Source organism: Nomia melanderi, chromosome 14 (assembly GCF_051020985.1).
Source record: "Nomia melanderi isolate GNS246 chromosome 14, iyNomMela1, whole genome shotgun sequence".
Taxonomy (NCBI): Eukaryota; Metazoa; Arthropoda; class Insecta; order Hymenoptera; family Halictidae; genus Nomia; species Nomia melanderi.
This window is the reverse complement of record NC_135012.1, coordinates 6,668,054-6,695,981: the sequence shown is the minus strand read 5'-3', so window position 1 is coordinate 6,695,981 and position 27,928 is coordinate 6,668,054. Positions and strand designations below refer to the sequence as shown.

The following is a 27,928-nucleotide window of genomic DNA, read 5'->3' as shown; positions in this document are numbered from 1 at the left end:
AACGGTTTCGAAACGGGCGAAGAGACAGGCGGGATTCTCCCTTTGGTCCTTGCCGATCGTTTTCACGGTTCCAGAAGCACAGACGTTGCGTAAACGCTCGGCCAACGTCCACCTTGCGGCCCAGGTGAAAAAATAACGAGATTAGTAGGTCGGAGCTGTCCGACACGTTTCCTGTTATCACCCTGTCCACGGGCGAATCTTCCTCGAGGACTTTACCTTGCAGGAAGATGAAAGTAGCGAAGCCTTGTCATCGCGATGTTCAGCGCAATTCAGAAACCTTGTAGGAACAAATTTGAGATTTTCGATAAATCCTGTTTCGCCATCCATTATTACTTCATCTCGTTATGATAACGTTCAACGATCTATTCACTGTATGCTAAAAATCTGGCACCGACTTTTGTAATAAAATATGAATTCATACTGTAATTGGTGCTCCATTGCGCAAGAGGATGTAGATGTTATCAATGAAGGAAGAAAATCATGTTCCACAAAGGTTCGAAGTCACATAACCAAAAATGCAAACGATCCGAGTAGCTGTATACTTGGCACCAACGCAAGTTTCATTATACCGTTGGAAAATGATATAAATCTCCGTTGATCAATCGTGAACCCTGGGTCCCATAGATTTCGCCCGGCGGTGTATATAGAAAACGTCGCAACCCTGGTTCAAGTACGATCGTTACGACTGTTTTCACGGGTGTAAGAGCACGAAGGGATTGCGTAAGAGAAGAATCTGCGGCATCGCAGAAGTGGATCCCTCCCCTACCTCCCTGGGATCTTCTCTTTCTCCGTTCGTCCGGTGTGGGAGCCCCGGTAAAGAGGGGCTCTCAAGAACCCCCCCTTGGTCTTGCTCGATCTCTAAAGCCATATATATACCACCACTTCGTGGTAGCATCCTTCGAGAAAGAAACATTTGCCGGTAACACCGTGGAGACCGAACTCGTGCAACTGTAGGTCCATCGAGCCAGGACCGGTCAGTGCGTTGTGACCCGCGACTCAACAACTAGAATTCAACCTGAGATAAATGAACACCACGAGGAAGGATACTGCGGATTAAGGTGATTGGATACTCTACGCAAAGGTGAGCAGTGAGTCCCTTATCCCTGCGCTCGGTACAAAGTTCAAAGCAAAATTTCAAAAAGACCGTTTCAAACTGTCCAGCAAAAATTGCCTTCTATGGTAGATCTCGCATTCGAAAGATTAAATAGATACTCAAATCATTCGTCAAAGACTCCTTCAGACGGATAACATCGTCAATTCTATTTTTCCTTTTTCTTTTAGATGATTTCGCGGTACCAAATTCTGTGCGTAGTCCTAACATACGGCGCGGTCTCGTTGTACCAGGCGATGGCGGTAAGTAGATCGAACCACGCGACCCAAGACAACAAGAGAAAAGAATTGAACCGAAAAAAATCGCCGGGCTGCGCAATCCCCGACACCCGGCAGGGCATCATTTCACGAGCACAATGCCTTTTACGAAACCGGCGTTGAATTAAAGCACCGAAATTATTATATTGCCGGCGTTTTCTCACGTGCAACAATGACAGAGTTGGCACGGTATCTTCTCGCGTCATCTTCTCCAGATGGCAGCGTGAAGTAATTCATTAATTAACCCCCGCGTTGCGTGAACGTGCTTTCTCGCGCGCCCGCGACTTACGTTTCGTTAGACAAACTGGTTCGAGCGCTCCACGGAATTCCCCGGTCTTCCGGCCCGCCATTATTACGGCGAACAAGCGTACGCGACGGGAGTGGAGACCCGCGAAAACGTTGCGCACGCCCAACGATCCCATAGTTGCGAAACGCGAATTAATTCTTCCCAGCTACGCGCACGTTGCCAATACCGGTGTCCGCGATTCCGTCCGCGGCGCGTTCATTTTCACCGGAAACGATGACCGTGAACGTCGAAACGAAAGAAGGGAGCCAAATTTTCAATGCCGGCTGGCCAGCGGCCAGAAAAATGGAAATAATTAATTAATCCGCCGATCGCAATCGCGGTTAACATTCACGGTACGCGCGTCTGGAAATTCTCCTTAATCCCCTGGCGAAATCGACAGGTGGAAGCTATCGCGAATCGGCGGGGTTTCTCCGCAACGATCTACCTCCGATCGTCTCGATACATTTTTTCCGCGAGCGTTTCGAAAATTTCGATTCAACGCTTCGCGGTCGAACGCCGCCTTGATTGTCTTCGAACTTTCAATTAGATTAATTAAATAACGAAAGATTTACACGTACTTCACTTCTGTTCTAATATTTAACTCCTTGATACAGAATTCAGTTTTTAATTTCGAAATACAAATGTTCCATTTAAAAATAGCGTTGTAGCGGTGTTACGCCAGAGGTGATCTCACAGTGATAGGAAGTAATTCTATCAGTTGTACCTTTTTGTTAAGACGAACGGTAGAAAGTGCAGCCCTCCGAAACCCTGACCTAGCCGAATCCCGCGCGTGGTGGGTTACGTGCGATCGCCGTGCCTTCTTAACCGAGCGTCGAAATCACCGGTCGCGTTGGGAGGGTGGAGGTCGCGGTTTGCGGTTGTGCGCGCGCGCGAGCGGCTGCGCTCACGCCTACCGCTGCTGGACGGGAGATCGAATACAAAGGCACGGAGATGCGCATCCGCTTGCGGGGAACAATGTAACCCGACTTCCGGTCAGACATCGGCACGTGCACGCACTGGACTGGCTCGATCCGGCGTTTCATGTGTCGCAACGGCCTCCTCTTTTTCCTCTCATCTCGGCCGATAGCCAATTGCGAAAAAAGATCCTGCGGATAGATCCTCGTAGAGCCACGGCGATCTACGCGTTCCCCCGTGTAGCTTGGATCATTAACCCGCTGTTCCAGGAGAAGGGCCCCCCTCGCCGACCCTAGAACCCTTTGTGCATCGCGCCGGAAGTGCATCTGTTTATCATGCGATCGCGGTCTCGACCTCTGTAGAAAAGTTCGCTTGTTTAACCTTTGCTTCGCGAAATTCTGCTGCTGTCTGCGTTCTCTTGGAACTGGAGGTAGAGTGCCTACATTATCGTATGAAATTGTACCTGAAAATTGCAAACGAGCAGCAGGTTTTGTGTAACTAGCGAGATAACCGATCAGCTGTATAAAATATTCCAGATTCACGTCGGTTGAGGTAAAACACACGCTTTCAATTTTGTTTGTTCACGATCCCGCGTTTCGTTGGCGGAATGCAATTGTTAGAGAATACATGCGGGAATTGTGCAAAGCGAGAAGGTCGAAGAGAAGCAAAACTTATGAAGGAAATTTTAACGAACCGCAGATGCACGAAAGGATACGCGATTCGGATTGTGCATCCTCGCTCGGTCCACATTCCATTGTGAACGACGATACGTGACGAAATGCTCTAGGTACTGCTCTTTCGACAGAGGATCCTCGCGGTGCAAACGGTGCTCTCATTAATTGCATCTCGCGAGCGACCGCCTTTGTTCCGACGGAAACCGAGAGATGCAATTCCTCGCGCAACACTCGTGTTTGTTTGAATTTAAATCACCGGCAACCGCGCGCTCGCCGCCAAATAATTAATGTTAATTAAGATCCTAATCGTTTGCGGGCGCATCGCGAATCAATGTTAATGCACGTTCCAGCAAGTGGACGGTTACACACCTGGTGTGGACTATCCGATCTACGATACCGTACCTTTCGGCCTCACGTTTACCTGCGGAGGCAAGTTACCTGGTTACTATGCCGACCCTGAAGCCAGATGTCAGGTAAATCGGGGGGATTTGATCCGCAAACTTGGGACATCAGTATATTTAAGATTTATTGAATTGTTGTTTGCTGGATGAATCATTTAAATTAATTTAATCCCTGTCTACTGCTGAACAAATTATCATATTAATATTGATAGATTCAATTCAAAATAATTTGAATTTCAATTAAAGAGAAAAAAGGAAGCTTTGCTTTTGAATCGAATTGATCAGATTCAAACGAGATACTTCAATCAAACTATCATTTTAATAATTGCGTAATGATTATGAACATTTCCTCAGGTCTGGCACTGGTGCTTGCCGAGTGGACGAATGTTCAGCTTCCTTTGTCCAAACGGCACCGTTTTCAGCCAGTCGGCTCGTGTCTGTGATTGGTGGTTCAAGGTAAAGGCCGGGTGAACCCTTTCCACTTAGTCTAGTTGCACTCTCCTGGTCTCTGCTGAAAACGTTCTCCGTTTACCGCAGGTCGATTGCAACGACTCGCCTAGACTGTACGGCATCAACGACGACCTGTACAGGGACGTGAACGGCAACAAGATCTAACAACCACCGGTGCACCTGTGAACCATTAAAACGCGGGCAAAGAATGCAACGTCTCCGTACAGTCTCTACGTTGGGCCAGGATGCGAAAGAAGAAACCAAGAAACGAACGAGGAATCGAGGATTCGTCCAGCGAGTTGTTGAGTTCCTAGCTTGCCGGCGGAGGGAGCGCGCGCGAACAGGCCGCTGCAATACTGTCGGACGCTAAATTCCACGCGATGGTAACCGACTGTTCCGAAGCTGCTGTTCGACATGTAGATAGACAATTTCAGCCGAACACAACCACACAATGCTACGTTTCATCCATAGGAATACCCATAAAATTCTCTACCGCACAGTTTGACACAACAGACCGATCCGTAATAGCTCTTATAACAAAACCCGACTATTCAATAAAACAATCAACCGATGCATCGATACCCAGTGTCTGTGTGAATCCGAGGGAACAACTGATGCACCGTGAACGGATCGCACGGTTTAATCCGATCCCGGCTTTTTTCGCCGCTCTAGAGAGCAACGATCCTCGCGATCCAACGGTAAGACCGAGGGAAAAGAAGCGGAGCACTCGATCCGACGCCGATCGATCGCGAGCAAAAGTCGAAATCGCGTCGGACAATTTCTTGGCATGATTGGACAATAGAAAGTGAATGGTTGTCGCTAGTCGATTCGTTTCCGATCTTTTCCCTTTCGAACGGTCGGCTCCGATGCTACGTTTTTCCGGCGGAGCGTTTCGCCACGCGCGTCTCAGCGCCGGTCGGTCCTCCTTTGTTCGTTCGTCCACGATCATCTCGTTCCACGAAAGAATCGACGGATCTCCGGCATGGACCGATCAGCGACTCTCCCGCGCATCCGTTAGCCGTCTAAGGCGAGGAATGTCGATCGTCGTTCCATTGGTTACGTAAACGAATAGAAATTTTGGCGCGCCCACTTACGAAACCGATCGCTTCCGCGTGTGGGACACATTCCAGATCGCAAGGCCAAAGTCACCGAACAGCGCCGTTATGCCGATGACGTCCCGTTGCGGCCGCGACGCGATCGAAATACAAACAAAAGAATAAAAACGATCGATCGCGTCTTCTGGCCGGCAGACATTCGCGATTATCAAATGTCGAAGACGCGCATGCGATATCTCCCTCGGCATCACGGTCTATTATTAAGTCGAACACGCGCCAATGATGATGAAGAGGATCGTTAATATTTACACGAGACTCTTCGGTAAACACGTAACTCGTCAATATTCCGCGGGCGTGAAAACCACGCGACGCTCCCCGAGATGATCTCGGCTGTAAAATACCACGGGCGTATCCTACGCCCCGTCCTCGAATTCTTCGCGATCCCCTTTCAAAGAGCAACAGGCGTGTCGCGCGATCGCTTGCAAAAGAGGCGACAGTCTTTGGAGCAACTAGGGGTTGCGTGATCGTACGCTCTTAAGTGTAAAACGTACAATCATATTGATCTCTCGATCATTCGGTTGGGATCGTTTGAATGTTCTTTATGGTTGCCAGCGTAGTGATAGCTGCAGCACGATCGCCGGGCCTTATTCGTGCAAGGAAAATGGAAGAAAAAGAACTGGATGCACCGCCTTTGGACCTCCAGGCAGAAAGGACCCGTCGTCCTTAGAGAAAGCAGTCGACTTTGATGGAGCGTGCCAAGCAACTCGTACGGGCACGCTCGTTGTTTCGGTCTCGGAGGTTGAGAGGGTTCGCTGATAGAGGTTTCTTCGAACAGCAGTCTAGAAATAGAACAATCGCGTTGTTCGCTGTCACGGGACACGTTACGACGCCTTTATTCGGTATCGACGACTCTATACGCTCGACGGCAGCGACCCTGAATGTAATTTATTGAAAAGCCGATCGCGTAGCGAGAGTCGATCAGTTTTTAAAGCGCGAGCACCGTTCGGTTACGAAAGGATCGTCGCGCAAGCGTCACGGGAAACCGAACTTCCTATTTCTAAACGACTATGCTTGGCCGTCGCCTAACAGTCACGGAGAGGAGAGAGGAAGAGGCGCGCTCGCGATTCTTATCGATTAATAGGATCCCTGAGGCGCGATGCGCGCCCGTCGCGGGTCTCGTCACTGTTGTCCTCGTCGATGTCCTTTGTCGGCGGAGTCGCGAGCGTTCCACTTTCACTTCGTTTCTTGGATCGATCTTTCGAAAACTTTCAACGGGTCCCGGAGAATTCGCCGGATGGGTTCGGTCGAGTTGAAAAGACGCGCGCTCAGTGGAATCCCCTGAAGGCGCCGCGAGACCTTTCGCGGTCGATACGGATCCACCCTTCGTCTCGGTGATTGAAGACACATTGTCTGCAACGATCGGGACAGTCAGGTGTATGACTGATATCTTGTTTCGCCTCTAATTATTAATAAACTAACTGTGAAATTAACGCTTTGGGAAGTGATTCTCGTATCTAATGCATTTCCATTCCTAGTTTCAAACTTGCTAGCTGTTAGCGCGTCGCAAACTTTCTTATATCCAGGACCTTCTGGATGCAATTTACCACTCGCTCATTTCACTGCGTAGAGAAAGAGAAGTGGCGAAAGGACATGTCAGAGAAAAATAGCAAAGGCAAGTAGGCAAAACACGATTGTACACTCACAAGTTACATAGATCGTTAGAATACAGGTTTAATGAAGAACTGCGGCCCCCAGCCGACGTGTTTTACATCTAACACTTTGTCCTGCCTCGGTATCCCAAGCGTGCAGGGTGAGGCGAAAAATCGTTGGCAAAAGCTAGTCACGATACTATCGCTGGCAGAAAATGGACGGCCTTCTAACGCGTGTCTCGATAAACAAGTTTGAAAGGTTTCGCAGCGCACCGCAACAGCGGCGGTTCGATTCGAGCGGCATTCGCGGCGGCTCGATCAGGTGGCGACGCAGGTGCCGCTCGTTCGCGAGCCGAGCCTTTCCCTCTAGCCGGGGCCCGATTTTTTCGCGGCGGGGGGCTACGCCAATGCGGGGCCCATCGAGCTGCGCCTATGACTCGTCGAGACCCCCTCCTCGACCTTATCCTCGGTCGTAGAAAGCTCGACCAGACGACGCTGGCCGGAGCACAACGCTCCTGCTGCTGGCTTTTCCACTTCCATCGCGCAGTCTTCTGGCCGGACCGGACGCGGTCTTGCGCGATTGGTACCTCACGAAAAATTTCGTACAAACCGACCACGGTTCTTCCACGAAACGCCCCCATCCGTTCCAAGTATCGACGGAGAGAGAGATACAGTATCGATAAGTGGTTCCTCAGGATCGGTCGCTAGCAGAGCAAAAGAGTAAACGCGGTGTACGGGTGTGAGAAATTGTATTCGGAGTGCGCCTCGATGTGAGGACGGTGCTTTCATGAGGGATTAAAAGAAGAAGGAATCAACGGAGCCGAGAGACAGGTCTGTGCGCTTTTCTTCCTCTAACGAACAAGACTCGCCGATCGCGGGCTCCTGCGCGGTGGATATTTTCGGGTAGCCGATCGGGCGCGAGATAGTCCAGGTAAAAGCAATTATTTCGCGACAAACCGACCGTTGCGGCCAGGCCGAAACGAGAGCGAACGGGGCGCCGCGGGGAGAGGGCGGCCCCGCACGCACGGGTTTCACGATCGTAACGAACGAGATCGGTGTTTCGATTATCCACGGCCTCGCTGTACGAGGGATTTACGTGATTAACGTGGCGAAAGTCGCGGGCAGCCTATTCGTTCAGCCTATCCGGTGCTCGGAGAGCAGTTGCCTTAGGGGCGACGAGACCCGATGAAATTTGGATTACTTAAACGCCGGTAATCACAGTGCTGAAGCGGCTGGCTCATCGCCGCGGCGCAAAGGCTTCTATCCGCTGGCGGAATGTCAGCGTTTTCTTGCGACAATCCCTCCACCACGTGAGCCGTCTCGCGTTCGAGCCGACTCGGGGCCCAGTATACCTCGCGGCTAGTGAAACCGCTCGGAACGGCTCCGCTCCACCCGATATAGTCGAAAAAAAAGTACAGATTGGAAGCGTAACGCAACGCTCTGGTATTTAGACGCGCGAAATTTTCGTAAGAAGAGAAAACACCGAGACCGCGACGATCGTGCTCTGCTGTTGCCAGCCGTCGAAACGCTTTTCTCCTGGTTTCGCGACGCTGTTTCACTCCGGCGTTGAGCGCGACGCTTCGAATTCGGAGCAGCCAAGCCGAGGCAGGCTCGAGAAACTCGACTCCGCGCGACGAACACCGCGCGACGCGAATAATCTGCGAAACGGACCGTCGAAGAATCGATTTCGGAGCAGGATCGAAAACAGGCGCAAATGAAACGCGACGGGATCGTGAAAGGACGAGATCGGGGCGGCGCGGCGGGCGAGAAGATAAAAGGCGCCAGGACTTTCGCTGGCCGTCGCATCCTCTCCACGTTTCGACGGGACGTTTTTACACCTCCGGATGACAACGAAAGCGAACTGGTTCTATCCTCGAATTCGCCGGCCGTCCAACTTTCCACTCGTTTCTTTTCCTCCCGCGGCTGCCGGAGAAAAAAGGAAAGAACGCGACTCCTACGCCCGGCGTGTGCCTGGGCGATATTTAATAAGGTGAAAGGAAAAAAATATCGGCGGTGGGTCCGAGCCGCGGCGGCGGCGGCGGCGACGGCGCGAGCCCGCTCGCGTTCCCTCGCGACTCCGGAGCCACCGAAACCGCGAATTTCTATCGCGGATCCGGCGCTAACGAGCTTCGTTTTAGGAAACGGCTGCACGGTGGGTGCACGTGTCGGAACCGCACCGCCGGCGCACGCAACCGTGTGCCACACGCATCAGGAAAAGCGCGCGTATTTCTTTTTTTCCTCTTCTTGCAGCGAGTTCCCGTTGACCTGCCGCGGAATTTTCACGGCGCCGCGCGTCAAGGAAACGAAATCACGGCAACACACGGACGTCCCGGCCGACGGACGAGATTATCGAAGAGATACTCGGGGAACGGAGTTACGACTCAATTCCGTTCTCACGTACTCGATCGTTCGAAGCGTTCCATAAACGCGGATTTATGCTTCCCGTGGTTTATGCCCATCGTAGAGCGCGGCCCGCTTTACCTTCCCCGGGTTACGCAAGTTACGAAATCACGGGATAAAGAAGAGAGCGTAATCGAGGCAATAATCGACCCACGCGCCGGATAATACCGGCGACGATTTTTATTTAGCCAAGCCTATGCGCATTAGCAGGGACCGTTAGCAGCGACAGGCCAGATAGACCAGTCCGACGATTAATCCTGTGCGTTTTCCGTAACCTCGACAGTGCTAGCAGCCGCTCTCTCCCTCTCTCTTCCTCTTTCTCCCTCGGTCTCTCTACCTTTCGTTCTCTCCTTCCTCCTTATCGCATTCTAACGCGTCCACGTTCACTTTTGATCGACAGATTCCGCGGCCGATTGTATACGTACCCGCTTGCACACACTCGAAAGTGAATTTAATTCGCGGCCTGCCAGTTAGACACGCCTAGTCGGCCTAATTACTCTCGCCAGGGCCACGAAATTGCGATCGGGAAGAAAGTGGCTTCCAAATCTGGCGGTCTCTCGCCGTGCGATGCATCGCGAGCGAAATACAATTCGGGGAATCGGGGAACGGGTTTCCTCGGTGAAGACTATGATTCAGGGTGAACGACGGGAAATGTACACGAGAAAATCGAGAGAAAAACCGAGCAAGTGCCTTTGAAAATAGGAAACGAACCGGTCGTTCGATTAGCGGTAAACTCGAAGGAGACGCGCGCGAATCACGACGTTTCTTACGCGATCTTTGGACACTTTCGCGATTCCTGTCGGATGCGTGTTTCCGTCGGACCCCTTTCGATAAACAATATCGCGCGGGGCGGCGTGGCGCGGAGAGTTACGACACGAGAACGCGTTCGCGATCGAAACGGGCGGGCGAGCGAGCGAACGAACGAACGAACGAACCAACGAACGAACGAACACCGCACGCTCTGCTTTCTCCCGCTATACGCCGCCGGAAAAATAAACGAGCGACTTCGCCGTAATCGCGGCGCACCGCGCCGCCGGAATAGGCTTAATGGACGAACGCGATTCGCCGCGAAAACCGAGCGAATTTTCTGTGTCGGCCGGTCGGATGCCGATCGAGTGAATAAAACGAGACGCGCGGATAATTGCGGGTAATGGTGAGCGAGACTCTTTGACGGACGCGTAATTGGACTGTCGCCGATATTTCGTCACGCGTGAACGTCGTTTGAATTCATATGGCTCGACGTCGGACGAAAGGTTAACCCGCCGCTAGATGCGATTTACTCAAGTTCAATCGGTGCTCGAGAGGCGCGCGTGAATTGCAGTTCGACTAAAGTGGTTGGTCTCCAGAATAACGCTCGCGATGCGGTCAATCATCGTGAATGTTCCCGGGTCCGCTTCGCGGCACCGCTTTCTACTTTTTAGAGAATTACATCACGGACTATATTGCGGCGGATTCAATTGTATCAACCGTATTATTATTAACGAGCAGAGGAACTTTTAAGACAACCAGCTGCTTTTGCGGGAGGTCTTCGGAACACGTTCGTTCGAAACTAATTTCGTTACGTGTTACTTAATGTTAATGTATAATACACATCGCGGCCGCATCTTACCCTTATGCAATGCTGTACGGACTATGCATTAGTAATGTTCGCGTTGAATAATTGCGGGATGGTAGGTAATAATAATATTCGATCCCACCACTGGTTCATGCCGTTTCCACTTAACAGCACGGTAATCGAAGGGTTTCTACGTTGTTTCTGCGGTTGTTCGAGGTCGCACTGCCTCGTAGGTGCTCCTTTTAGAGAGTCTCAATCGAAAAGAACACGACCGGCACGTCTAACGATACATCGCCGACCTCATCTACCTGTGTAACATTGGAAATTTATCGACTCTGCCGCGTTGTCGCCGTACGATTCCTGGAACAAGTGTGTTTCGAAATCCTTTTTCTCTATAATAGCGTCGCGAGTCGATGCTACCTTTGAATCTCTTGACGCGAGACGCGCGATAAAATATCTCTTCTTCGAAGAAACCGACTTTTATTCCAGCTTCGACGGGATCTTCGGTGATTCCCAGCAACACGTTAAAGCGGGTAATCAAGAATCTCGTGCGCTGAAAGAGGCGATCAGCCGGGGAACTCGGTGAAAGAGTCGTTCGCTTTGATGACTACGTACTCGCCTTAGGATAAAGCGAAATTTGAACATCGTCGCTTTCGAAACGGAACGAAGTGTGTCACAGCACGTTCTACGAGGCACGCGTGAATATTGCGCGATCGCCGCCACTTTCGATGACATCCGCCGCGTGGACTTGCACCTATCGCCAAATTTCGAATAAGAACGTGTTGAGTTGACTGCTCGCCGCGCTCTCTCGGACGATGCGATCTCCGATATGAAACGCGGTTACGCAATTGAAGTAATACCCGCGGTCCCCTGGACGCATCGCAATCATCTTCCACGTAATTGCGCCCGGAGACAGGCGCGAGAGGAATTTGCGACTGAAAGAGTGATCAACGACGAAAGTCGCGCTCGAATTTTCCCATCCAGAGGCAATACGCCGTGGTTGTTTGGTAATCGCTCGTCGAACCACGGTCCGAGAGCTCTAAGTCCCGATAGTCGGTATAATTTACAGACGCGGCTGTAATTTCCGAAGCGGCAGGAAGCGACAGTAAAATATCTCTTGTACGATTCAGCGTCAGCCTCGTTATGTTCTCTCGGCGAACGATTGTTGCCCCGGCCGCGACTAGGGAGAAGAAAAGAGACGCGACGAGTGGAGCCGAGAGAGGCGCAGCCACTTCATGACACATTAATTGCGCTAATTATACATGGAAGTCTCTCCCGGCATTCCTTTCTATCTCTTTCCATCTGGCAGGAAGAAATTCATGGAAGGTAACATCCGAGATCAGTGCGATTTCCGATTCCGGCGAGTTTCTTTCCGCGGTAATGGCTCGCTTGCGGTTTCGGAATTACGTCGAGCCCGGTTACAAAATTTTCCTTGGAACGGTAGCGAAATCGGTGGCGCGGCTCGACGAACCGAAAGCGTCTCTCGATCCTCGGCTTTCCTCGCGCGATTACGAATGTCGCTTAAATATCATCGGTTACCGGCGCCGTTGAATAATCGCCGCCTCCCGGACGCTTCCTTCGTCGCCCGTAAAATTGAAGGCGAACGAGATAAAAAACGACTGGACTGGCGGCCGGTATCGGGCCCTCCCATTCGTCGAAGACTGGTAAACACTGTTTACCCGGGAGCTTGCACAATGTGCCGACAAAACGACGCGAACACCACTTTACGGTCGAATAAATTTTATTCGCCGGCGGAGAGTGAAATCATTTATTCCCGAAGCCGGTTCTCGCCGCGGCAAACGCGAAACCGCCTCTCACAGGGCCCGAGCGTCGCGCTCCACGAAAAACTTCGGAGTTTATCAATTAAAGCGTGGTCGCAGCGCGGCGGCTGGCACGCTCGATTCCTGGTTGAACGAACCAGACCGGAAAACCCGCGAATTTAGAAATCCGCGCGGTGTGCGCGCGATGATCGTTGCCTCGCCTCGCTCGGCGAACGATTACCGATCAATGGACGAGCGGTTACGTAAGTCGATCGCTCTTACCGAACAACGAAGCCCGACACCGTACTCGCCGATCAATCTCAGAACCGTGTACCTAGGTACTCCTCGGGCAAGAAGTAAATCGCGCCCGTAAAATTACGATAAAACGCCGATGAAGAATGGATTTCGAAATTCCGAGAAAGAGAAGTCGTTTCGTCAACGACTTCCTGCTTCACGTTCCGAAGCGTCCGCCGTTTTTTTCCTTACGGGCGAACCGACTGGATTCGGACAATTGTTCACGCGTTGGCTCGCAAGCAACCGATCCGGATAATCCCGGCGCCTTGACACGAAAAGCCAGCCAGCATTAAGGCGCAGCGATGCTCGATTTTCGTGTCTCGATCCGGTGGACATCGCGCGTTCAGCCTTTCCGACGGCTCCAAGGTCCTTGTTCGAGGGAGACCGCGCGGAATCGCTGAGGCGATCGATCCTGCGTTTAACCTCTTACGGTGGAAATCACTTGACTTGAGCAAAATTATAAAATCTTTTATATAATGGTGAGCTGTGTGTTCTGTCCTAAAAACCACAAACCGAAAGGTCAAGCGATTTATGTACTCTAGCTAGATCTCCAGAAAACAGTGGATCTCCTGTGCCGATTATAATGGTCATTATATGATCTGTAGTTTCATGATCGTCGAAATCCACTGTTAATGGACATATTTGTGGGAACTTTGAAATGTACTACTTTACATTGTAAATTCTGTTTCTTCCGAACCGTACGTATCCAGCAAATTTCCTTTCCATTTCCATTATTTTCCAGACACACCCAATAATAATCCACTTTTGTAAATCACGCCTATAACCCAATTGTTTTTCACCATCTCCGCGATCATTGCAGACAGAATTGTTTCGACATCAATCGATTTAGCTTCACCAATAGCAGCCGAGTTTGTGTTGGGAAGTTTAACCATTTTCGTAGCTTAGAATAAACGAACTGTTCTCCGGAGTTACTATATTCTGCATACATCGTTATACCTAATTTGGTCGTGATCTCACTCACCTATCTCGTGGAACGATATGACACAACACTTTGTATAATGCATCAATACGTGAAGTATTGAAACAAAACAGTTCTGTCTCTTAATTTATGTGTATTCTCATTGGTTAGCCTCAAAGAATGTCGTCTGTATCTCATCGGAAGCCTTTGAATATTTCGGTTGAAAGCTATCGAGTGCAAAGGGTTCATTTCGACGGGTTACGACAGAGACCACCGGTCGAATGGAATCGATCGGTCGCAGCACGGTCGCGCGCGTTCCATATTCCGCGAACGGGCGGCGGCGGGCACGTTCGCCTGCACAATCGGACACTTTCTACATACAAAGTGGCGATCCCTGTGTTAAACGACGTGCAAAACAGTAACGACGCAAAGGGAAACCGCATTCGCGGTCTGACGTGCCGATCCTTTTGAATGGACGCTGCGGCCGGGCATCGCGCGAATCATTTCAACCGTGGTTCATTAACAATTTAGGAAATCGTTAGAGGATCGTAAATAGAATCGTTCATGAATGGGAAATGAGCGAACCGCCGAGAGTTGTTTGAAGTGCATCATCGCAAGCATTAGAACACATAGGAATGTAGACATTAACTGCACAGTTTCTTAGTACAATATTAGAAAACCAGCACTGATTATAGGATGTCGCTTAAACATCACTCTCTTCGTAAAACCAGGACATTTGTCTGTAAAACCTACAAAGAACTGTGCGCATCGCGCGGACGTCTGACTAGATAAGTCTCGATCCACTGTGCGGACAGTGTTCTCTGTTCCCTAACGAGTTACGGAGCAGAAGATTCTCACGGAATGTATATTACGCCGTTAATCGCTCGGATGAGACGCGATGAGACACTTTCTACCCGCGACGTTGTAATCCGTAGACAAACCAGCTCGACACGCTAGCCATTAAACGAAGTAATTTCCGCGCGATCTCTTCCTCGATCGCGTTTTGAACCAACGAGCGAGAAACCGCGTGGCATTAAGATTTCCAAGGAACGAGCGTTAATCAACCGGTGCCTTGACCTCGCACGATTCCGTTGCGTGTTACGGAAACGGATCGAAAATACGCCGATCGAAGCCATGCCAATAACGTTACCTAACGATCATCTGAATCCGCTAGATCGGCCTCGGCGAATTCTACTCCCGCGAGAAAGTAAATGGCCTCGCCGGGAAAACGTTCCAGCGGAATGCCCGACCGAGACGATCGGAATCCACTCGCGGCGTACATTGATAAGCGGGCCGGCTGACTTCTGTCGGTTCCTTCCACTGCCGACGAATCGTCGCGTTCGCGGTTTCCGGTGAACGCGAGCCGCGTTCCTTCGCACCCGAGGCGAGTCGTAACGAGAACACCGAGAAGCGTGTATTTCTCACGGTCTGATTCGAGATAATTGCCTTTGTCGTGGAAAACTGGCGATACGCGAACAACGAGTCACCCGGGAAACATTGGAAAAATATGGGAAGGCTGCGTCGGATCGAGGGAAGACTCTCCCCAGTGCGACTCATCCGTTCGTCTTCGACGATTTTCCGGATCATGGAACGTCGCCCAGCGTTCGAATGGCGAACATAAGGAAATGAAAGCTTGCCAGGCGGCGGCCTGTTCTGCTTTTGAAGGCTATCGGGTTTCGCAACCACGCCTCTCCGCGTATTGTCGATCTGAAAAATCGCGGCTGCCACTCGCGGCAGAAAAACAAGGGGAAGCTATGCGTCGCGGAAACAATCTCCTACGAGCCTGGCTTCGATTGCAGAAGGGAATTTCCTCGGACACCTACGATCGGCGATGAGTCTTGCGCAAGGTGCGCCGAGTTTTCCGCAAATTGTCCAGAAGAAACGCGGAGTTTCTTCAAATAAGGGAAAGCATCTGAGAAGTACACGCGTTATGATGCGTTCGAGGAGCCGATTCAATCGTTTGCAACTGGTCGTGCCAGCCGCCGTTTCCGGTGACCTTTAGCGGGCGCGGGATGACCGTTACGTGTGTCGTAACGTAACGTAATTTACCGTAAGGTAACGTTACGAGCGTCGCGTTCCGCGGGCCGCGCGATAAAATGGAAACGTCTTCGCAACGGTCGTTTCGGAAACGGTACACCCGCATATCGCGGCGATTTATGTCATCTTGCAACCCGATGGCGCTCGCGTGCAATTCGGCGATAACGACGGTATTTCGCCAGCCGCGGAATGATTAAAAGGCGAGGAAACGTCGAAAGGTCCGCGCGATTTCCGGATACACAGGCAGACGCCGCAGAATTTCCCAGAGTGCCTGAGAACCGCGGTGCGGCTCGTGACACCGCCGAAGGAAAGCAACAAAACGAAACTTGTGTAACCGAACGGCCGCGATTTTCCATTAGAGAACTGTTCTCCTGATCCGAACGTATTTCGCTCGGACGCCGCTTTTACGCGAACGATAACGAGCCGTCTGTGAACTGGAGCGCGATAGACCGCTTAATTAATGCGAAAATATGCCGCGCCACCGGTCGAAAGCGATCGAGTGGTCTAGATTTTCGTGCGGAAACCGAGTCTCTCGCTAGGAAATGCCTACCGATCGATCTCGGAAGTTCTGCGCGCGAATTTCACGGGTCTAGCTGGCAAACCGAGAACGGTGCGCCGCGCGCAGGTGAATTTTCAGCGTCCCGGTCTGGTTACCTCCGTCGAGGCTCGAGGCGGGTTGCGTGGAACTATACACAAGAAGAAATCTCTAACGAGTAGTCAAAATCGGGTGCCCCGCAAGGTCGCTTTCACCAGATTCTCTTTCGACGAGGACCGAGAGATCGAAGGCCGCCGGGTAGGTTCATCGGAACCCGGTCGGCATTAAATATTTACCCGGGCCGGATGCTACTCTATTTGCTCGCACAAGGACGGATTGCGGCATCGAAACGATTTTTTCGTGGCGATCGCGCGCGGCACCAGGTATACACGGTGGCATCTCCGGTTGGTTTTTATCATTAATAGAAGCGCCTCGCGGCGCGGTGACGACAAAGTCACACCCGGTATTACGTGATCATGCATTTATATAACACCCACATTATCCTTGCATTATATGGTTAGCAGTGGTGACAGCACAGAGAAAGTTCCTATCCGTTCCCATATGCTCAAGTGGCTGCACGGGCTACGCTCGACGCCTGGTGAACTACGTGTCTCGATTATGCCCGGCACAACTCAATATCGTGGTTCCTAGAATGTCCACTCAACGCTTTGCGCGAATGTCCCTGCCGCATTGGCCTGGCAAACGCACCGCGACTGAAAAATATTCGCTGGCAAACACACTTTTCACGTATTTTCGTTTCTCTGTTGCAGTTGCACCAAGATGCGGGAGAAAAGGTGGCTTCTGCTCGCTCTGTACGGTAAGTGATGAGTTTACGACGCTTGCTGCCCGTCCAACTGGACGAGGCAGACGAATAAAATATTCAAGAGTCAAGCACAACGATTTAACTCGTGTCATTAAGAAAGACTATTATTCTAACGCGAGGTAGCTTGGAAATGCGAATTAACCCTTATCAGACGTCCAATTATACTGACTACCGATGATTGACATTCTCCAAATGAAATGTCAGTTCATTACGTAAAACCATATGTTCCATCGTTTCCAATCGCAATTTAATCTCCCGTCTATTCATGCTTTACCATATTTTTAAAATAGCTTCCAATGGATAGGTAGCTTACTAAGTCACGCAACGACTGGCGAAGGTTCCACATTAAAAAGTGTAATGCCACGTATGAGGCGACGTCCGATAAGGGTTAAATATGCAGCGCCGCAGACAGCCTGGGCTCCGTCGATAACGTCGGAACGGACGTCGCGAGTCCTCGGGCGGCATTCTATGCGAGTAAAAGTCCTGCGAGCCGCGTGACCGGCTCGCGATAAACCGTCCCTTGTATTTTTGGACTGTCCATATCCGGAAAGGAATGCCGAAGACAGCGGTCGACCTTCCACCCGGGAGATTTGCATCGGCGGTGCTCAAGGTTCGTTCACACCGTGCGCGCGCGCGGAGCGAATCGGTTTCGGCCGGATGGGGTTCGACGGGGCGCGGACGCGAAGAAAGAGCCCGCGTTTCGTATGCAGGCCGCGCGGCAAGGGGGAGGCGCGTGACGCGCGAAACAGCCTCCACGGGGAATATTCCAGCGAGCAGAGGATGAACCGGCCAAGAATATAAACGAGCACGCTTCCTTTGTCCAGTCGCGGGGCGACCGGCTCCGAAATCCTCGAGCGAGTAAACAACTCGCGCGGCCGAACTCGTTTGGCCAGGGACTACGTGTACCGTTCGGTAGGGATCGCGCAATACCGGCGCGACGCGGCGCAGCGGGCAGCGCTCGAAAACGGCCACGTAACCCGGTGTTAACATTTAACGCGGATCCTGACATTTTCACTCGTTCGACGGCTGCATTCGACAGTTCCACCGGGGACTGTCGAGGCCTTCGAAAACTCGTTTGAAAGCTACGCAACGAACGATACAGTAGCGGCCTGCCGCCGACTCCTCGGGACCACAAAAATGTCCAGCCGCCGCGAGCTACTCCTGATCGGTCCTGACCTTCGCGATCCCTATGCCGATCCAACGCGCGATCCATGGTCAGCTTTCAGTGCAATACTTGGGATCGAACCTCGCCCTTATGCGCTGTAATATCTGATTCTTCGGTTCTCTTTCGCTGTCCGATTGAAATATGATTTTGCCCCTTCGATTTGCTGCGATAACCTTCGCTCTATGACGCTGTTCTCGATTCCTTTCATTGTCTTTAGTATTGGCTGGTTGGTTCTTAACTAGTTGTTATCTGGTCGGTTCTTAATCCCCTCCTTCTCTGTATCGTGAGTTGTTTATGTTTTTTTACAAATTCTCTTCCCCGAGAGAAACATATTTTAAAACAGCCTTCAGCTACACGTCGCCCAAGCGGAATATATATTGCGGACCGTGCACGAGCTTGCCGTGTTTACATGGGATCCTTGCGCAACGAGTGCAACATAGTAGCAGAGACGATAATAAACAAATGATAGCGACAATGTTCGCGATCCGGAGCCAGCGATTCGAATCGACTACGCCCATTGTCGTCTCGAATGGGTGGAATGGTAACCTTCACACCCTTTTTATCGAAAATGTCAAGACGTTCCCATTCGAGCGGTGAATCGGACGGACACGATCGTCGGCCAGTGATACGCGATCGGGGCGAGGCAATGATTCGTTTGCAGCCGGCGTCGGCGGCGGTCTGTTTCGTCACGAAAATCCGTTTCGCCGTTTCCCGCGCGGGGCGTGCCCACGCGAACGTTTCCCACAAACGGAATGCGAGCGCGTTCCCATAATTCCTTTTTATGCAACGTCGCTTGTTATCGATCCCTGCCACGGAGAACAACGATCCCGTTACTCGTCGCTGGACCGCGCTTGTTTTTCAGCCGCGAGGACGCCCACTCGCCACCAAACGAGTCCCTGCGACAAAATTCTACTCGGCGATCGGTCGGGTGAACAGGATGAACGTGTGGAAACTCGAACCCGATCGGAAACAACACGGGGCGTGTCGAGGAACCGTGTCCAGACTGATTTATCGGTACCACTTTTTCACCGGCGATCGCCAAATTAATTAAAAACACGAAACATTTCACCCCCCGTCGTCTATCGGTCTATAGAAAGCTAGAAACGGCGAAAGTATTTGTTTTTTTTCGGCCTGTGGGACAAGTTACTCAGTCCAGTTCGATCCATTCTGGTCGATCGGCTGACCTTGAACCGGTTGGGATTAATTAGGCGCAGCTGGCGGGCAGAGATTCTGCGATAATGAGTGTTCGTCGCATTTGAAAAACAATCGTTCGCGAAACAAGCGAGATCGGTATCGCCTGTTACCTACCGTCGCGAAAAGAATAGAACGGGATCGATCGGGTCGCGTGTTAACCGGGCGACGCATAAATCAAGGAAAGCTCCAGAGAGAAAATGATCGATGGGCAGCCTTGATCCGGTTGAAAACAATTACCCAACCGAATGAACGAACGCGAACGAACGCGTTCACCTGCGCCGCGAAAATTGCGACACCCGCCGTGGTTCTTGAGCCCGTGCTCTTCTCTCGTGCTCAGCCGATTTCGCAACGCGGTCGCTTCTTCGCGGTTTACGCAAGCCCCCGCGAATGCGTGACGCCGGCCTTTGATTGTTTTTCACCGAGCCGGACGCGCCTAACTCGTCGTGTTCCAGTATTCAAACGAATCGAACCTGTCCAACGCTTACCTTTAACACGTCGAGTCTAGGCGTCGATCCCTGGGGGCCGGCAGTGAACATTCTGTATAGACGATGTCTGTCCCTAAAAGCAGGTATTAAATTTAAGGAACATATGTTTATGAATAATACGACATTGGAACATTTCTTCGTATCCTTTCTAAGGAATTTCATTAAAGCAGTGTAAACAAAGATTTTTCGTGTTACGTCTGTTGCTCGCGCGCGAACTCCTAATTGGAAAGCAAAGCAAAAAGAGCTCCGCGATTGCCTTTAAACGCCGCGATCCCGTATCGTCTCCAGACCAAAACGGATAGAGATCGATGTGGATCGCCGGCGACGATCCCCGAGATCGTTCCCGACCGGTTTCTGACGTTTCCTCCGAATTCCAGGACTCGTTCTGGCCAACGCCTGCTCAGCCGCGCTCAAGGGTACCAGGCCGAAATTCAAGATCGCCACTACCTCGACGACCACCACCACCGAGGAGAGCCCAGCCCACGAGAACGAGAACGAGGATGCCGAGGTAAACCCGTCGGCACCTGGCCAACGCCCTAAACCAGCTTTTCTCAAATTTTCCTGTCGATGTATGCAACGAAACGCAGTTCGCAAACTTGTTTCTACGAGCATAGTTCTTAGAGTCTTCAAGTATCGGTGGGAGAGTTTGGGAAGAGCTTAAGATATTCAGATTGCTTCCATCAGGATGCTTCGATCAGGTTGCTAAGATCTGACTGTCAGATAACCAGCAACGATGGCTCACGATTAGCATCATCGATTGCATTATTTACGTGTACCGGAATAGAACAGGGAGATCGTTTATCTTTGATGATGCAAATCCTGCCAGCTGCAGTCACGACTCCCCACGCATCTGTTTCTATTCTCTGGGGTCCTCTTCGCTTCTATGCAACGAGAGTAATTGGTAGAAGACGTTTCTGGGTTATCGGAATCTCTCTTAACCTCCCTCGCGTCGTTCTTTAATTGGACCACGGTGACGCGTGATCAATTAACTCGTAGCTAATTCTATCGGTCGAGATGAGCGCGACAGGTTCACCTTCGCCGGCAAATGGCACCGTGACATCATCGGATGAGCGGTGCGCCGAGTCCGCAGTTAAATGGCGTTAAATAGCTACCGTCAGCTAGAACAGTTTGGTCGGAGCGCGATTAACACGCGAACGATGCTTCCATTAATCTGTTCCAGTCAACCACGACCGCGACATCGGCGACCGCCGAGACGAACTCGACGACCGGCCACGTGCTCACCGGGATACCCCAGATCGATTACATCTGGGACCCGAATCTTCCGCGAGAATTGAACGGCTACAACCTCAGCGACTATCCGTTCTACAACAGCATACCCGAGGACATCGACTTCAAATGCGACGGCCTGCACGACGGATTCTACGCTAGCGTTCCTCACAAATGTCAGGTGAGAAGATCCTGGCTTCGTAATAATCACGTTTAAACATCGGCACCGATGCGGGGCTATTATTAGCGATGACAATGTTAATAACATTTTTCTTCGTCCTCGATTGTGTACGCGCATCCTCGTCGCAAGAAATTTAACGATGTTTTGCACCCAACCAGCCAGCCAGCGGTTCACCTTTCATCTTTCGCGTTTTGTTATTCGGGACGACTGCATTCTTAACAGAGTCAAGATTATTCGCTCGCGAAAAGCCTTGTCCGGCGAAGCGAAAATGGCGTGAGTCGCTTTTAAAATCGCGAGACGAAGGACACGCGAATCCGCTTGTGGGAAAGCACCAGCCGATTCTGGGCTAGACACGTTCTGCCGCGGTGATCAGCGGCGAACCTTCTTTGACTCGATCTAATAAGGTCCAGTTTCTCGAGGTAAATCGGTCTATATCACACAGCGGTGCTCACGGAATCTCCGGACCGCCCATATAGATCCCTGCCCACTCTCCCGCATTTGCGTAATGAATGGACAAGTCCCGCTATTGCGTTCGGGTAATTCGTTTAACTAGGAAACACCTGAGAGCGAACCGATTGCAAGGCAGTCATTTTTCATCGTCCACACCCGGAGATTTCGTTCTACTTATTTCCTCCTGAAGCTGTGGGTGAAAGCCTCGGGTAGTCCATTAGCCAACTAACCCAAAATTACGTTACACGTGGTAGATAAAAATGTAGAACAAAATAAATACCCAACTCGGTCCGTTGAAAGGATATGTAAGTATATTCGGATGTTCCCAGTAAGATACGCGAAGGAATGCAACTCTAACAGCAAGAATTAACGAGAGCAGGCGCTACTCGAGTGCCTCCCATTAAGACTCTCGTAATCCAGAAAACCTAGAAACTCGGGATCGATCGCGAGCAAGCTGGAGGAGTAAAAGTGGGTATCGTGATCGTTCTAGTGAAAAGGAAAGTCAGTGTCATCTGGACGAGCGCCGGAGAAAGATTTTCTGACAAGGTGTGTCGTCCAGTCGCATAATGAACGGATGTCAACGGTCCGTGACGGAGCGGTGTTGCCCTCCTTCGTCTCTAACGGCGGAACCACGGGGACAAGCGCCGATCGGAGCAGACGTAGGCGCCCGACGGCCTTTCAGATTTCTACCGCGGTGCCCCGTGACTACGGAAAACCGTGAACGAAAGCGAGTCCTCGAGCGAGAGATGCGGATGCAAAAAAATCGCAACGCTCCACGGCCGACGATCGTTTCACCGAGCGTCTGGTCGCGTCCGCGCCACGAGAACAGCATGTGGAGCGATGTGTGCGCGCGAGAGATCGCTGATTTGATCGATCCTCCGGGCGTCTATCCAATTGCCCGAGACAAAGGAGCCCGCGGCCAGAGGGGAAAAGCTCGGAGAAGAGTTTCGCGGTTCGATACGTTTCCCGTCCCTGACCGTTCCGAGATTCGAGCGGCGCGATCTCGGGATTGTGAAAGCGATTGCACGGCAGCCCCTTTCCGTCGCTCCTTATCGATTGTTTTGCCCGGGCTACCAACCAGCGAACGGCCCATTGTCATGCAAATGTCCGTGGACCTCGCTTCCTTCCCGCAGTCCGAGCCGGATACCGGCACAGAAAAAACTCGTCGAAGTTTCGCGCGACTTCGAGAAACGTTCCACGATTCGATGCAGGGTTCCGCTCCGCCGATATTCGTGACCGGCGGAACGGTTTCGGCTCAAGATCCTTCGGAACAGGGGATCGCCGGGCCTGACATTTGCAAAGGCGAAGCGTTGAGCAAGCAACGCCGTTGAACTGCACGAGCGGCTTGGCTGCGATGCTTGGAAACCGAAGTCCCGAGCAGTTCGAAGTCTTTTTGCCATGCAAATACGCAACGAGTCACTTCCTGTAATCCGGATTAGGGGACTTTCCAACGGACTTGCCGAAGCGCAGAGAAACTCCTGGACGGCATACGCGTGACCGGCGAAAATGACGGAAAACGGAGCAAAGAGAACGTCCGCGGCGAGAATTAGAAAAGAGGAAGGAACGCGCGCGTGTCCCCGGTGGAACGCGATTGACGCGGCGAGAACGGTTTCGAGAAACGAAACAGAGCTCGCTCGTGAGCTGGGACGTGCTCTGAATGATTCTAGATGATTCCCTGAGATAATCCGGTGTGGCGATACGTGTCGGACAATTGCGGATCTCCTTACAGAGACAAGTGACTCGTGCGCTTCGCATTGCGCGATGCACACTCGTGCGCCACGAAGCAATTACCCGCGCGCACGTAGCTTCGGCGTGAAAGCTGCGGGCGCGCGCTGTCTAACAGCGGCGTCTCGTGAAAAGTGTGTTAAAACTGTCGCTGTAGCTGGCCCGTTCCTCGCTTCGAATTTCGTTTCCTCGAATAACGGAATGCATGCTTTTCTCTCTTCAAGGTGTACCATCACTGCCTGTTCGGCACGAGATACGACTTCCTCTGCGCGAACTTCACGGCGTTCGATCAGAAGACTTTCATCTGCCACTTCGTCTCCGAAGTGGACTGCGCTAACTCCAAGAAGTACTGGCACAGGAACGACGCCCTGTACAAGGCTGCCACGACATCCACCACGTCCACTTCGACGACAACCACTCCAGCCCCAGTGGTACCCGCCGCTGGACGTCCATCACAGAGGGACAGAGACCCTCCGAGAAGGAGGAGACCCTTTAGAAGACGACCGGCGTACGATTACTACGACGAGGAGTATTACGACGACGACTATAGTCGTCCCAGGGGCTACGGCAGAGACGACTATGACTACGAGGATCGGAAGTACAGAAGGGATAGGGATCGTGAATTCCGAGACCGAGATCGCGACTTCAGGGACAGGGATGCTCCGAGGACGAGAGACACGGTCGCCAGGGACGACAGAGATCGAGATACCAGCGCCAGGGACAGATATCCGAGCAGAAACAATAGGAGAGACCCGAGCAGGTCGAGAGATCCTCTCGAGGAAGATGCCAGGGTCAGGCCTAGGGACCCTGATCAAGGATCAAGGTCCGCGTCCAGGGAAGTCGACGATGCGGAATTGGACGATCGACGCGGAGATCCGAGAGTCAGAGACGGCGACGATCGCCGGTATCCTGATAAGAGGTGGTTTGACGCTTGATCGATGGACTGCGGATCGTAATGCAAATATCAACTTTCTGGCTATCAGATTGGTGAAATTAGATCATGAGACTATGAGATCATCAGAATATTTGGAAATAATGTGTCTTATGATATGCATGAATCCATGGTCCATTGACAGTGAATTTTTCATTAGTTTTTAAGTGGATTGATCTTATTTTGAACACGATACCACGATCTATTCGTAGGTACAGGGATGAGTACGACGATAAGGAACCTGCATCCTCGTCAGGAACTTCTGGAGTGAGTGCAGATGGTTTGGTGAAGCCTGCAGCACCCGTTGCATCGGTCTACGCTAGGCCAAGAGCTCCTCCTAAGATCAGAAGACCGGTACCGATCTCTGAGCAGGACAAATACGCTTATAAGGCTACAGCTGTTCAATCGACAGGTAAAACTCTGTTATTAGAAGGTCCGAGTGGTGGGCTGTTGTATATTGATTCTTGTTTCATTTTCGTTTCGCAGAAGAACCTCGAAGACGACCAATGGACGCGGAAGACGATTACTACGAAGACGAAGAAGATTTTAGACCGATTCGAAGACCCCTGAGAAGAAGACCGTCCTATCGGGACAGGGACAGAGATTTTTATGATACCAGGGATAGGGACAGGGACAGAGATCGACCCTTCAGGTAGGGTGACGTACGTACACAACACTGATACAATTATATTCGTCTGTCGTAACCCATCGGCCCTTGGCAGGCGAACGTTTCCGACGACTGAGTAAACGTTGATACTTAAGTCCATTTAAACCAACGATCATCGATCTTTCCAGACACACGTTGAAGCTTCTATAATATGGTTAAAAATGGACTTAAGTATCCAAGGGTTGATCAGATCGAATCGATTACACGATATCGTACCGACCGATATCGCTGCACCCACAGTAACACACGTTCCTAACAATGCAAGAAAGCTTCGACTTCTTAAAAACGTTTCTGCGTAATAACAGTTACACCATACAGAGCCAACCTCCAAAAGATTGATCTTTGACATATAAGATAAAAGGACTTCCTACTTCAGGTCACGTTACCGAGACGAGGAGGACGACGTGAGACCCAGGAAGCACTCGGATCGCTCGAGAGATCGCTACTACGATCGAGAAAGGGATCGAGGTGCTGACCGCGGAAGAGACCGGTCCCTGGACCGTGGAAAAGATCGAACCGTGGAGAGACCGATGGATCGCGATCGAGGGCGGACGCAGGAAGCCGAGAAACAGGAGAGGCCGTTCTCGACGCGACCTGTCGACAGGGACCGAGACGCGGATCGTCCTAGAACCGGCTCGAGATCGAAGGATCTGCAGGATCCCACAGATGCGCCACCGAGAAGAGGCAATAGTTACGAGAGAACTACCACCACCAGCACAACCACGACAACCTGTCTTCCCGAGCAACTGTACCACAAAGTAGAAACGGACAAGGAGCCAGCTAACGATAGGTCTGAGAGACCAACTCAGAGGACAACGACCAGAGCGCCGTTGGAGGACGAAGACTCTCACAGACCTAGCCAGCAGGACTACCAGGAAAGGGATCAGGAGGATAGACGAGATCATGGTCAGTATCAAACCACGGATGAATATTCGCAAGAGTACTACGACGAGCCGGATGATCCTCCAGTTCCTTCGCCAAGAACAGCGGTTCGCATCGTGAAGCGACCGTTCCTGCCGTCCAGAGGCGGAAACGCTAACCCGAGAGGCTTGTCGCCGGTCGGTTCAAAGGCGACCACGCCTAGAAGGGAGGAAGACAGAGTGACGGAGAGGCCTAAGAATTATTATCCGCAAGAGGCCACGCAGGATAGCTCCCCAGAGCATAGTCAGCCGTCGAAACCTCGGCAGGAGGAGAAGGAAATATACGACGCGTACAAAACCGTCCTATCCGACAGTCAACGCGAGTCTCACAGACAGGATGACTACGATGCTTCTCTCGTCAGACCCACGGCACGAAGACCAACTGAAAGACAAAGGGAGGAAGAGGCGCAGAAGCAGGAAGATACGTTCGTCAGGGGACCGAAGCAAGGACAGCGCCAGGAAGACCGACAGAATTACGAGGAGGGACTGGCTAAATGGCCCGGAGAGGAATACTCGAGGCCCGCCCAAAATAACGAGGGCAGCCAGCCGGTTTCCTCTCGCGGCAAGGGGAGAGTGACCGAGAACCCGAACGTCTTCGGCGCGTATAAGAACGACGAGAATCAGGAACATCCAACCGGACCAGGCAACTTCAGGGTGAAGCAGAGGATCAACGAGGTGACCCATCAGCTGCAGGATATCCCGGAAAGCGAGTACGACGTCACGTTGAACGACGCTTTGACGCCGACGTTGAACCAGGAGGCGAACTTGCCTAGCGGTTTCGTGCTACCACTTCACAGGCAAATCAGTAGGGACACGGTTCTCCAGCCGTCCGAGAATAATTACAAGGTCTCGAGGCCCGTGACTCAGCAGCAACAGAAACCGTTCGTGCCTAGTCCTCAGTTTGTGCCGGCAGTGGCCAACAGCGACAGGCTGAGGACCGTTTATTACAGACCCGCTGAGACCATTCAGCTCAGCGGAGCGCAGTATAGACCGCAGAGGGGGCCGTGGCACGATTACACCGGTTACTGAACGGGCTTACACGGTTGATATTATAAAAGCTCTCGAGCTGACGGAATCGTTCGACCCTAGCGATTCTTAGAAATTCGAAAAAGCCGCGAAAGACGAGCGTTTAGTTTGCTCGTCTTCGAGGAAACAGTCGCTTCGACTGATTCCCTCTCTCGGTAGAAAGGAACACTTGTCGGACGCTTGGTCCTCGGTTGGTCAGAATTTTCGATGTTTCTCGTACACGAAGATCCTGGACAACGGATCGTCGATCTTTGGGGATAGAAAATGAATACAAAAACGAATCAAATAATTGTCGTGATGTTGACAAGCATCGAGCGTAGCAAACAAGATCGAAGACAGCATTCCAAAAGAGCGATATCAATATCGATATTGTCGTTCGGTATTTCTTTAATTCTCTGATGCGGCGTGATTCGAATAAACCGATGATAACCGAAGAATGTCGACCGGAATTTAGTCGAATTCGTTTCTCATCAAGGCGCTTCTTCGCAATCTGAAAAATAAACGAATGAATTCGGAGATTGTACGAAATTCTTGGGTCGAAGGTGCGAGTCATCCATTAATTGTTTCTACTTTCGGCTGAGCTTGTAAATATTCGCACGATTATACGCCTGATTGTACCGTTTATATTCTCGCCTTAAATTATTCATGTAAGCGCCAGACACGTGTACACGGTTTTCTACGAAAGCACATTTGTCGCCCCGATTATGTATTTTCTTTCGATATTAGTAGCGAGTAAGCCTTCTCGAGTATACATTCCACATGAAATCTCTTGTAAATTATATCAACTGTGACGTACGATATTAAAAAAAAAAACGATAAAATACATCATATACTCG

General features: G+C 51.3%; 2 protein-coding genes across 2 annotated transcripts; both read left to right on the top strand.

The window, feature by feature from the left end:
* The first annotated feature begins 903 nt into the window (after window positions 1-903).
* On the top strand, window positions 904-6,639 carry LOC116433800 (U-scoloptoxin(01)-Er1a). Its single transcript, XM_031992299.2, has 5 exons — window positions 904-1,081; window positions 1,282-1,353; window positions 3,594-3,716; window positions 3,999-4,100; window positions 4,182-6,639. The coding sequence occupies exons 2-5, from the start codon at window positions 1,282-1,284 to the stop codon at window positions 4,257-4,259; spliced, it is 375 nt and encodes a 124-aa protein (XP_031848159.1). The 5' UTR covers window positions 904-1,081; the 3' UTR covers window positions 4,260-6,639.
* Window positions 6,640-7,284: 645 nt separating this feature from the next.
* Window positions 7,285-27,920, top strand: LOC116433836 (uncharacterized). The gene is made up of 8 exons (XM_031992381.2): window positions 7,285-7,629; window positions 17,069-17,115; window positions 20,343-20,473; window positions 21,146-21,373; window positions 23,773-24,467; window positions 24,692-24,891; window positions 24,966-25,131; window positions 25,523-27,920. Exons 2-8 carry the CDS (start codon window positions 17,079-17,081, stop codon window positions 27,093-27,095), a joined length of 3,030 nt encoding a protein of 1,009 aa, XP_031848241.1. The 5' UTR covers window positions 7,285-7,629; window positions 17,069-17,078; the 3' UTR covers window positions 27,096-27,920.
* Window positions 27,921-27,928: the final 8 nt, after the last annotated feature.

Coding starts and splice junctions, on each gene's coding strand:
- LOC116433800 (XM_031992299.2), top strand. CDS start 1,282: ATGATTTCGCGGTACCAAATTCTGTGCGTAGTCCTAACATACGGCGCG. Junction 1,354..3,593: donor CGTTGTACCAGGCGATGGCG/GTAAGTAGATCG, acceptor TGCACGTTCCAG/CAAGTGGACGGTTACACACC. Junction 3,717..3,998: donor ACCCTGAAGCCAGATGTCAG/GTAAATCGGGGG, acceptor ACATTTCCTCAG/GTCTGGCACTGGTGCTTGCC.
- LOC116433836 (XM_031992381.2), top strand. CDS start 17,079: ATGCGGGAGAAAAGGTGGCTTCTGCTCGCTCTGTACG. Junction 17,116..20,342: donor GCTTCTGCTCGCTCTGTACG/GTAAGTGATGAG, acceptor TCCGAATTCCAG/GACTCGTTCTGGCCAACGCC. Junction 21,374..23,772: donor GCGTTCCTCACAAATGTCAG/GTGAGAAGATCC, acceptor TCTCTCTTCAAG/GTGTACCATCACTGCCTGTT.